At 34.8% G+C, this 11,879-nt stretch overlaps 2 protein-coding genes across 3 annotated transcripts; both read left to right on the top strand.

Annotated features, from left to right (window-relative positions):
- Positions 1-2,899: 2,899 nt before the first annotated feature.
- Positions 2,900-5,736, top strand: LOC136206786 (NADH--cytochrome b5 reductase 1). The gene is made up of 8 exons (XM_065997960.1): positions 2,900-3,136; positions 3,311-3,452; positions 3,588-3,678; positions 3,780-3,857; positions 4,431-4,511; positions 4,632-4,721; positions 5,160-5,225; positions 5,347-5,736. The coding sequence occupies exons 1-8, from the start codon at positions 3,022-3,024 to the stop codon at positions 5,524-5,526; spliced, it is 843 nt and encodes a 280-aa protein (XP_065854032.1). The 5' UTR covers positions 2,900-3,021; the 3' UTR covers positions 5,527-5,736.
- Positions 5,737-7,909: 2,173 nt separating this feature from the next.
- LOC136205693 (probable arabinosyltransferase ARAD1) lies at positions 7,910-11,357 on the top strand. Of its 2 annotated transcripts, XM_065996410.1 has the most exons (3): positions 7,910-8,077; positions 8,591-9,393; positions 10,628-11,357. In XM_065996410.1, the coding sequence occupies exons 1-3, from the start codon at positions 7,915-7,917 to the stop codon at positions 11,180-11,182; spliced, it is 1,521 nt and encodes a 506-aa protein (XP_065852482.1). In that variant the 5' UTR covers positions 7,910-7,914; the 3' UTR covers positions 11,183-11,357. The 2 variants fall into 2 exon arrangements, with proteins under 2 accessions (XP_065852482.1, XP_065852481.1); XM_065996409.1 differs by having other exon boundaries at positions 7,950-9,393.
- The last annotated feature ends 522 nt before the right edge of the window (positions 11,358-11,879 follow it).

Raw genomic sequence — 11,879 nt, 5'->3', positions numbered from 1 at the left:
AGTCAATGGGCTCTTACACCAAGTACTTGAGATCTTGCATCGTCTTGCTTTCTGGAATGGAAGTAATGAAATAATTTGCAAACTCTTTAGACATTTGTTTAAAAGATATAATGGAGCTTGGAAAAATTTGATCGTACTAGTAAGCAACTGAATCTCCCAGTGTTGTTGATAACAAATGACACATGAGTTCATCCGTTGCTGTAGTGGTCTGAAGAGCTCAAAGAAAGTTCTTCACATGAAGAGTTGGATCCGTCATGCTATTATATATGGTAAGAATTTCATGAAGGCATATATTGAGTGCATAAGGGGCCTATGACTTTAGTAAGAAAAGCCAGACTCACTGGATATATTATTGGTTGACTATTAAGCAAGATGATATAGAATCAGTGGAAATATGCCACGAGTCTCAAGTATACGCCAACCTCACCCATGTTCCTCCATAAAAAAACACTCGTATTGACGAGGTAATGTTTCTCCATATGGGGAACCAATTTGGTGGGAACCTTCCCTAAAGCCACTCATTAGCAGAAGTGGCTTGTCGTAGCTGTAGACCATTTTACCAAGTGGATAGAAGCCAAAGTTGTTTCCTCGATAATATTAGAGCAAATGATTGGATTTGTTAGATACAACATCATTATATAGTTCGAGATCTCGCATACCATTATGACGGATAATTGGAAGCAGTTAAATTACGGGATATTTTGATAATATTGTGTTGGTTTATACATTATCAACTGTTTCACCTCAATGGATCATCCAAAATCCAAGGGCATGACTATGGTAACAAATCAGACAATTTTTGTTGGCATAAAAAAGAGACCAGAGGAGGACTAAAGAGCATGGGTGGATGAAATGTACAATATTCTCTAGACCTATCAAATCGCTCCATGTATACTAGTTATTTTTTATAAAATTCATTTTGAAATTATGTCTTTTATATGAAATAAATAAATTAAAATTATAAAAGATATCTCAAATAGATTTTACAACTACAGAAATTAAATAAACAACAAAAGAGATAAGGTGGCGGATTTTGTGTCCCTCAGTGAGTTACTCTTAGAACGTGCCTCTAGTATCTGGTGTAGTCTCAACGTCGGGAGTCCTCTCAATTGCTTTAGATCTCTAGTGGAATTCTACAGATTTATGATCTCTAACGTCTCAAGTTGTAATAAACTGTATTTTGAGAGGTTTTGGTGACTTTCTCTCTCTATATTTTTTGTTTCCTTCTTTATTTCTTTCTTTAAAACTCTATTGAATCTAAATTTCACCCCAGCTTAAGATTCGGAGCCCTTATTTATAAGGGCTCGAATACCCAAAATAGGCTGGGATTGATGGCCCTAGGAAATGAGGGCCATAAAGAGTGGCGCTAAAATAAGGGCCAATGGCCACCAATTCGGGGCATGAGACCCCATACTGAAGGGTGAGGCCCAAACAAAATGGGGTTATGAGGCCCCCGACCCTAAGGCTGGCAGTCCCCTCTCGAGGGACTACGGTCTCCTTGAAAGAGAATCTAGACTCTTTAGAGGAAGTCTATCCGACCTCAAATGAACACAATAAACTCAAAGATTGATAGTGCTAAATGGTTTTACGATCTTACAACTCTCATAACATCAAATAATGGGTTTTTTTTACACATTTCAAACTTTTTTGAGGCTCCATCTTTCGTCGATCCTTACATTTTCATCGATCGTGTGCTCTCAATTGTGTGCTTCATTCTTATAAGGTATGATACTTACATCATAGGGACCTCAAATTCGTACTCATAAACTCCTTCCGGTTATGTGTTTTCAATCCGCATTTCAAGAGTTGGTTCAAAGATACTTAAGCATATGCTAGTGGAGGAGAAACGAAGAAGAAGAGGTGATGGAAAACATGCTTTCAATAAGGAGGAGGAACAAAGAAGAAGATACAGAACTAAGGAAGTTGGTCGTCGCGAGGTGGAGGAATGAAGAAAACGACTGAGAAAGATGGGAAGAAAGTGACGAAGAATGCAAATTACAAATGGAGAGTGTGAAATTGGGAGAGTGAAAAAAATGAACTCAATTTATGGAGCGCATCGTTTGAAAAACCATTAAAAAAAGAGACATTTGGCCTGTCTCACTATTGCAGTCATACATGCGTCACACATTCAAATGCTATAAGGATATTCTCATCGAATCATAGTTTGGGTAGCTCGATGCCAGAAGCGAATCTTTTACTTTTTACCGGAATATATTGTGTGCAATAGGAGGATCCATACAGAAAATTGATATTCTTTTTGTGTGTGCGTGAAGGACACAGATAATGACATGAATTCAAGACCACAGGGTTTTCTTCCATCTTTACCTACTCTAATAGTTACTCGAAGATACTCATTTTCGTCGAAGAATCTCATTCTCATTCTAAATAAGTAAAAAACAAGTTACTCTTCCTGTTTTTTATTATATGACCTTTTATCTTTTTTATTTTCTTTTTTTTTATATGTCGTTTTATATTACCAATGTACTCTTAGAAATATTTTCTCAATTTTACTTTTATTTATGACAAAAGAACGAAGTTTAGTATTAATACAAATAATTCTAATTAACCCACAAAATTTAAGAAAAGATAAATTTTTTTTGCATAGAAAATAGAAATTTAGGAAATCAGTTTGTGTAAGAAAAACCCATAAAGTTGAAAGAGATGATGATTTATACCTTGTTAGATTCCCAAATTTAACATCAAACATAAAGATTGGAGTGTGGACAACAATATGGTATCAGATCAAACCCAACCCAAACCCAAATCCAAATCCAAATCCAAACCCAAACCCATCCATTGAAGCAAAGGCTGCGGTAGTAGGTGTACCAGATTCCCCCTTTCTCCAAACTCCAATGCCCCATTTTTCCTTACCTACCAATTTTATTTATTTATTTTAATGCGTCACAATCAACAAAAGAGTGAGAAGGGACTAATAATATAGCCATTTCTACTGATCCACCTTGTTGTGTTTGAATCTCTCCCCTCTTCCTCGGAGAACCAATTCTTGTGTTTTTCCCTACCATGGATTTCAGTATCTTGCAAAATCTTGATGTTCAGACTCTTGGAGGTATTGCTGTGGCTGTTTTAGCCGTTGTAATTGGTGCTGTCTTCCTCTTTTCATCAAAGAAACCCAAAGGTTTGACCTCTTAATCATTGTCATTTCATCATTCCTTTTAATTTCTGGATAGGGGTTTTTCGATTCACCTATTTTTGAATCCTAGTCTGTAATAAAGATGTAGTCTTGATACTGGGTTTTGTAATTGGTTATCTAATTTGTGTTTGTCGAAATCCAACTCATTTTGGTATTTAGGGTGCTTGGATCCTGAGAATTTCAAGGAATTTAAACTTGTTAAGCGCACTCAGCTGAGCCATAATGTAGCAAAGTTTACTTTTGGACTTCCTACTCCTACATCAGTCTTGGGCCTTCCAATTGGACAACATATAAGCTGCAGGTTTATTGATTCCTTCAAGAAAAGAGTCAAAATACTAATCAAATGTCTCTACACTTGATTTACTTATAATGCACTACATAATTTGTTACCTGATTTCATTCCTGGGTTCCAATGAAATGCTTCTTTTTTCAATAGGGGCAAGGATAGCCAGGGTGAGGAGGTTATCAAACCGTATACTCCAACTACATTGGATTCTGATGTTGGACATTTTGAGCTTGTTATTAAGGTATATATAGGAGAACTTTCTGTTGATAGTCTTGAGTTTATAGGTTTTCCTTACCTATATTTTGAATCTGATTTGCTGTTTTTTTGAATTTCCTAATTCAGATGTATCCACAAGGAAGGATGTCCCATCATTTTAGAGAGATGCGCGTCGGTGATTGTCTTGCGGTGAAGGGACCTAAGGTACATGTTCTTCTTGCAACTGAATTAAACTAACAATAAGCTTTTGGAATTGCATTCCTGTTTAATGCTTTTATTAATATTATTTTCACTTTTATGAGCATGTTAATTGTTACTCAATGGGAACGATTGATAATATTAATGCAGTATTTATAGTCATGCTATTGTAGAGTATTGTCATTATTATCAATCTGCACTACACCATCTCATTGCAATCGCAGCACTATATATATACGTGTATTGAATTGAAGTCCAGAAAAAATGGGTACCATTGATACTAACTTAAAAGTTTGATAGAACAAGTGATATAACTTAGGAGTGGTTGCTCTGTTCAAGTCTTACAAACACTAAAATCCCCTTTGGAGTTTCTAATTTTAACTTTGGTAACAAAGAGGCTACATTTCAGCCACCGCTACTTGAGAAGGTCGAGGGATCTTTTGAACTTTGGGTGTAAATCAAGAATGTAACTAGTAACAAGTGTATATAGTTTCATTCTTATTTAGTTGGTTGGTTATCTTATGTGACTATTATGAAAGGGTACAATTCTCATCTATGTTTATAACTTTGTTTGGACAGGGGCGTTTTAGGTATCAACCTGGTCAGGTTAGAGCATTTGGAATGCTTGCCGGAGGTTCAGGCATTACTCCAATGTTTCAAGTATGTTTCTTTTATCTTATCATTTTTGGGAGACCCTACTGGCTACCGCCTTGGATGGTGTTGGACCTTATAAAGCTATGATAATTTGAACTTGTGCTGTTTCTTGACGTTTCCACATAGGTTGCTAGAGCAATATTAGAAAATCCAAAGGACAGGACAAATGTTTACCTTATTTATGCCAATGTAATGTATGAGGACATTCTTCTAAAGGTACGTATCTTAAGACTTCTATTTTGTTGCTTTATAATTATGTAGCTCTCACTGAATTAAAGTTTTATATGTGCAAAATCAAAGTATTATCAGTATTGACCATCATTTGTGAGTTGCATATAGTTACGCTGTATTCTGTAAAATTTCACATGAACTCATTTTTTTGACTAAGAAGTGGGCATTGTTGTCTGATTACGGGGTTATTTACTTCCATGTTTCAATCTTTCGGACTAACATAATGTATTATAAATGATGCTTCACTTGTAAGAAAGTATTTTCGTTATAACAAACGAGTAATTATAGCATAAAGTAAAAAGGAAATCATGTTCTCCATGTCAGAATTCTCCCTTTCAATTATTTTGCTTTTGTAGTTTTATGTTTGTTTGCTATACATTTGGATAATTGATGAGCAACTTGATTGTGTATTATGTATTTTAGGAAGAATTGGATGCACTTTCAACTAATTACCCAGATCGCTTCAAAGTCTACTATGTTTTGAATCAGGTTAGCGCCTTCCTTTTCCAAACACATTTGTTTATGTTGAAGTTGAATGTGTGATTTACTAAGTAGAAGACATTATGATGGTTTGATTAACAAAGACGTTGAATTTTTTTTTTCTTCTCAGCCTCCTGAAGTATGGAATGGTGGTGTTGGGTTTGTGTCGAAGGAAATGATTGAGAAGCACTGCCCTGCACCAGCAGCTGATGTCAAGATTCTAAGATGTGGACCGCCGCCTATGAACAAGGCGATGGCTGCTCACCTTGACGGTCTTGGCTATGAACCCGAGATGCAGTTCCAGTTCTGAAGCTTGACGAGTTATGGTTCAACTACGTGTATGGAGTCAGATTAAAGAGTTGACTGCTCTGTAATTTGGTTCCTTGTTTATGTGAAATGAGAGTAAAAAGCATCAAGGCAAATACATTTTCCTGAAATTTTCATAGAATGATGCCTGTTGTTTAATATGTTTCAGATTCAAAACATTTTCCTGAAATAATAACATTATATATGTGACTTAGCAGTAGCATCATATTTAACTTATTTTTGGAATTTTTATTTTCTTTTGCATTCTTCTTCCTCTGATATATCATATACATACAGATATTAACAGTATAGTATGATTTATCGTATATAATTTTTAGTTACACAAAGTTTCACCTTGATGAAGGTGAAACCGAGTTTCACCAAGTTACGCCAATATTTTACAGGATTTTAGCAAACATTACCATTGTTGAAGCAGTCAAACAATTCTTTTGTGTCCAAAAAATTTACCATTCAGCTGATAGATATGAGCAAAACCTTACATACATCAGTATAGGTAGCAATAAATCTGAATTTTGGCAATTCAAATTCAGTTATTTGATTCCATTTGACTGAAAGTGGAAAAAGAAGCATGCAATTGATCGGGCTGGGTCGGACCAACGATATTTCATTTAAAAATACTTAGCACAAAACCCAGCCTACTGCTTAGGCGGGGTCTGGTCGGATTGAGCTTAAGTTTAAAAACTGATCTTTCACTTAAAAATACTTAGCACAAAACCCAGCCTGCTGCTTAGGTGGGATCCAGTCAGGTTGAGCTCGGATTTAAAAATCAAATTTTAAGTGCAACTCAAATAAGCCTACCTAATATATATTAATAGTAAAAATTAAGATTTTATACTTAAAATAAATATTTAATATATAAAAATATAAATTTAATAATTAATATTAATAGGACGGATTAGGTCTGGCGAGACCATTCTATTTCTAGAAATTCCTAGTCTGTCCAAGAAATAGCCAGGCTTTGGCGGATCTAAACCGGAGTAGACCTAATACCAGTTTTCTTTATTCAAACCCGACTTATTAAACACAGGTCTAAATGTTCCGGGTGGATACCGGACCAGTAAGTAGGTGTAATCATCATTAGCAAGGAAATTAGAGCATTGAAATAGCATAGAATCATAAGAAGCCATATCCAGTTGCATCTAGGAACTGATATTAAAATGGCAGATCCAAGTTAGGAGGTGCAAAGTCGTCCTTTAAGTAAAAGGAAAGCAATTCATATAACTAATGCACATGCCTCTTAGTAAGGACATCAACATGCTAGAGATCTCTGCCAAACTTATTTTATTATATTCACTTTATTATTTTCTTATTTTCTACTAACTATTCTTTTATTAATCAGAGTTTCATCCACTTTTCACCAAAATTTTACAGAATTTTATCAACCTTTCACCAAGTTATCTGTTATTAGAGTAGTAATTTTATTCAACAGCACAATTTTAAAATGATTAAATTACACTAATGACCCCTCAAATTTTCCCTTACTTTCATTATGACTTTTTAACTTTAAAATCAGATATTATAACCTTTAAAATTTGCACTTTTACTAGCATGATAACCACTTTTATCCTTGGCCAAGACAAAATACAGGTGTTGTAACAGTTGGCCTTATTTTATTTATTTAGTCCACCTATATATATGCAGGCCGTCCTAAACTTTTTGGGGTCCTGTGCTATTTTTTTTTGTAAACTCTTAATAATTAATAGAATTTTGTATTAAGATTGTAAATTTTGAATGGTTGAATATCCAAATCACATACGCACTCAATGTAATGAAAAAGTGTAAATAAATTACCTTATGTTATTATTATTTTTATTTAAGCTAATATCTATATTTGACTAAACACATCTTAAATTTTGGGACCCTGCTCACCCTGTATATATGTTGGTGCAATATTAAACATAACAATTCAGATTTGGTCAAATTTTATTTAAGATTTTATTTTATTTTTTTTCTTTTTTGATGTGAGAGTTGTGGTTGGCTTTGTTATATTCATGTACAAATTCAAAAATCTTCCGCCAATTTAGGCCTACTCAATATTTTCAACTTATTTCAAAAACTATTGATTAGATTATGTTATTCATTTTTCTAATTTTGACTGTAATAAATAGAAACTCAGATCAAATTTTTTTAAAACAAAATTCATAATTAAATTGATTAAATTATTGTAAATTTTCTTTACAAAAAATTTATTATAACTTATTTCTTATTCTAATTTTATTCATACATAAAAAAAAATGCCAAAAAAGAGAATAGATAATTTTTATGTTTGTTTTTTTGGAAGAATTTGTATGTTTGTTTATATTATTATGAATTTTCAGTTAAAAAATGAAACTAACAAAATAATTAATTCCAAGAAAAAAGGCGAAAGGAAATGCAAAGTTATGAAAAAGAGAGAGGGAGGGAAGAGAGAGAGGCAGACAAAGTCCATCTCCTCCTACAGTTGGACCCTATTCCCACGCCATCTCCATTTTTTACACTCAACGCTGAATCTGCATTTCCTTCATTCATTTCATTCATTCTTCCTCCCTCCCACGGTATGATTTCATCCTGAACAACCTACTTCAATACCCCCCTTTTTTCCAACTGTTTTCTCAGCCTTTCCGTGTCTCTTGTGTGTTTTTTCTTCCTAGGTTTGCTTTATTTTCTCTTTTCATTCTACGCAATGTGAAGTGGTAATGCTTGATTACTGGGATGGATTCTTTTGATTCAATCTTTAAAATGCTGAATTAGACAATGAGATTGATTTCTGATGATTACTAGATTTACCCATGTGTGATTATGTTGACATTTCTGATTCTCATGATTGAATCTTTATAATGTTTCATTGGAGATATTGCTGATTTTGTTTGGGATTGGTTTAGTTATGGTTGAGAAACATGCCCCATCCTTTGGGGTTATTTCTAGGATATCTCTATTTTTCTTGTTCTCTTTTATATTGGCCTTGTTCATATTATCTTGGTTCCTTGTCTTGCGTTCTACTTCCACTGCCCCTGTCCGCCCTAACTTAACTAACAATGATTTGTCAAACGGTCCACGTGATTCTGTAGTCCAAAATGGTGGTTCCCAAACTAGCAATGTGCGAAAAATTGGGAAACATCCAAACCTTATGGATAGTGGTGGAGAAGGAGAAGGAGAAAGAGAAAGAGAAAGAGAAGGTGAAGCAATCCAAAATCAAGTTCATGTGAAAGATGTTTCTTGCAATACCAATAAAGAGGATATGAATCAACCCCTTAAGGTTTTCATGTATGATTTACCGCCTGAATTTCATTTTGAACTCTTGGATTGGAAATCTGAAGGGGGTAGTGTTTGGCCTGATATTAAGACTAAAATACCTGGATATCCTGGGGGGTTAAACTTGCAACACAGTATAGAATATTGGCTTACATTGGATCTTCTTGCTTCAGAAATTCCGGTTATTCCTAGGGCAAATAGTGCTATAAGAGTCCGAAATTCAAGTGAAGCTGATGTTATATTTGTTCCGTTCTTTTCTTCCTTAAGCTACAACCGGTATTCTAAGGTAAATCCTCATATGAAGAAGAGCAATAACAAAGTGTTGCAACAGAAACTGGTACGGTATGTGACATCACAAAAGGAATGGAAGAGGTCGGGAGGCCGAGACCATGTCGTTTTGGCTCACCATCCAAATAGCATGTTAGATGCAAGGATGCATTTATGGCCTGCAATGTTCATACTCTCAGACTTTGGGAGGTATCCTCCAAATATTGCAAATGTTGACAAAGACGTCATTGCACCTTACAAACATGTAATCAAAAGCTATACCGACGACTTGTCTAACTACGATAGCCGCCCAATTTTGCTGTACTTTCAAGGAGCCATATACAGGAAAGATGTACGTGTTCTTCCCCTATAATATATGTACTGTTAATTTTTTTTCTTAGGTCTAGTATGATAAATGAAATGTTTAGCATGTGACAATTTTCCACTTTATTTCTTGCTTACGGTTAATTATGTGGCTTGCTTGTCGTTATAATGATGTATAAAACTGAGTTATGAGGATGATTTAATTCGATGCGATTCCTAGAAAGACATTAATACAATTCCTGAATTGCCTCCAAGACTGCATTACCTAGATAAAATTTGGTTTTTCAAAAGCTTTAGATTTTGTAGATATTATGAGATAATTAGGTCCAGGTTTATTATGCGGATGAAAAAGAGGGTACAGTTGTTACTTGTTACATTGGGCATTCATGTGGAGTGGTGTTTGTTTTTACTCAGAAATTGGAGATCTTAAGCAGAATAAGGAGCTGAGGTTTGGAAGTACTTAGGGAGTTATATGAGGAAAATGCGAGCAGAGTAAACAAGTTCCCTTCTCCCTCGACCGCAAATAAATCCTTATTATAGTGAGAATGAGGGGTTGCAAAACTAAGAGTGGTGCAGTAGATATAGTAATTGCTTGTTAGATATTTAACTGAAATATTGCTCTTGTGAAACAAAAAGTGATTTCAGAATAAGAAATTTCATGGATGAGATGTCAAGGGCATTGGCTAAGAATAAAGAGTTGATCATATTATTGAGTCTTCTGATGACAAAAAGAGAAAAGATAATAATGTCCTAATTCCTCCTGCAATTTCAACCTGAAAAATGACATCTTTTTTATAGGTCATCTCAAATTTGTTATTGCTGAAGCCATTATGGACTCTGCTACTATGTTTTGTGAATGCAATTGACTAGCTCTGCATATCTGCATTGTGTACGGGAGACCTTTTGAGGATGAGGTATAGATAAATGCCAAATTGGTTCATGATTTGAGAGTTAGAGGCTTAGGTAAATGATAGGATTTCCTTACTGTTGTACCAACTTGCCGATTACTAATGAATTATGTGCTCATCGCCCGTGGGTGTAGATTAAAATAGCCGAACCACATAAATCTCTTGTTCTTATGATTGCATGTCTAATTCCTTGTTTTGTATATCAAGCTTGTTATGAACAATTGATTTAATTCCTAAGAAAAGTGAGATACCACTACTTTTTTCCTTCATAATGTTGATATTCTTTGCTAGACTCAAGTTTGATCCATGCTTAATTTTTTCATTTTATTTTTGTTTCGGTTTTTCCATAATCAGGGTGGGTTTGCTAGGCAAGAATTGTTTTATCTTCTAAAAGATGAAAAAGATGTGCATTTTCAATTTGGAACTGTTCAAAAGGGTGGAATCAACAAAGCTTCCAGAGGGATGCACTCCTCCAAATTTTGCCTCAACATTGCAGGTGATACTCCCTCATCGAACCGCCTCTTCGACGCCATTGCCAGCCACTGTGTTCCGGTGATAATCAGCGACGACATTGAGCTTCCTTATGAGGATGTTCTTGACTACTCTGACTTCTGCATATTTGTTCGTACATCAGATGCTGTTAAAGAAAAATTTCTGATAAATATGATAAGGGGTATTTCGAAGGAAGAATGGAGCCGAATGTGGGAGAGATTGAAGGAGATAGAACATCTTTTTGAGTACCAATATCCATCAAAGAGAGGTGATGCTGTTCAAATGATATGGCAAGCTGTGGCCAGAAAAGTTCCTAGCATTAGAATGAAGATGCATAAATTTATGAGATATTCACGGTATATAAACCCCAACAATACTCAATCAAAACTAATCCCTATGCCTCCCAATTTTTGGTGAGGAAGGCAAAAATTTTCACAAGAGCTTTTGCTGCTTAGAAATGTGAGAGTTGAAATATTGTCTCTCACTGCAGATTTTGTTCGTTGTAAAAATAGGAAAGTATAATTTTCAAACAAAATTTCAAGCATTTGGCTGCTTGTTTTTTGTTACAATCTGAAATTAGTATTTAGAATTATGACTAAATGATATATTTTTTTTTCTGAAAACAAACAACTTCAATAAACAGAAAAGGCCTCCTCCTTAGACATTATATTGATGGGCAACTAGGGGCATAAAAAGGAGTAAAACTATTAGTACTGGAAAGAGCATACCTAGCAACTAATGTGCAGTTGCATTCGTTAATTTAGGGACAAAAGATATTGAAAAGTTTTGACTTTCATTGAGGAGGGTCTTGCAATTTTGGATGAGGCTAACAAACTCGGGAAGGTTAGGACAAAGGGATCGAATGCTATCAATGACAATCTTAGTATCTTTTTCCTACTCTACTTTAAATAAATTAAGAAAAACGGCCCTTAGTAAACTCTTCTTCAAGGCAAGAGCTTCCACAATCGATTAGTTCATGAATACCATCAACCAACCAACTACCACAAACCCTAAAACTACCATCATCTTTTTAAAGCCAACACCCAACTCATAGACATTATCTCCGGGAAAATAGTGCCATCCACATTGCAATTTAAAAATGCCTCTCTCGGAA

The sequence above is a fragment of the Euphorbia lathyris genome, chromosome 9 (genome assembly GCF_963576675.1).
Source record: "Euphorbia lathyris chromosome 9, ddEupLath1.1, whole genome shotgun sequence".
Lineage (NCBI taxonomy): Eukaryota > Viridiplantae > Streptophyta > Magnoliopsida > Malpighiales > Euphorbiaceae > Euphorbia > Euphorbia lathyris.
Note: the sequence above shows the minus strand (reverse complement) of the source record. Positions and strands in the feature narration are given on the sequence as shown.

Coding starts and splice junctions, on each gene's coding strand:
- LOC136206786 (XM_065997960.1), top strand. CDS start 3,022: ATGGATTTCAGTATCTTGCAAAATCTTGATGTTCAGACTCTTGGAGGT. Junction 3,679..3,779: donor ATTTTGAGCTTGTTATTAAG/GTATATATAGGA, acceptor TTCCTAATTCAG/ATGTATCCACAAGGAAGGAT. Junction 3,858..4,430: donor TTGCGGTGAAGGGACCTAAG/GTACATGTTCTT, acceptor TTGTTTGGACAG/GGGCGTTTTAGGTATCAACC.
- LOC136205693 (XM_065996409.1), top strand. CDS start 8,407: ATGGTTGAGAAACATGCCCCATCCTTTGGGGTTATTTCTAGGATATCT. Junction 9,394..10,627: donor GAGCCATATACAGGAAAGAT/GTACGTGTTCTT, acceptor TTCCATAATCAG/GGTGGGTTTGCTAGGCAAGA.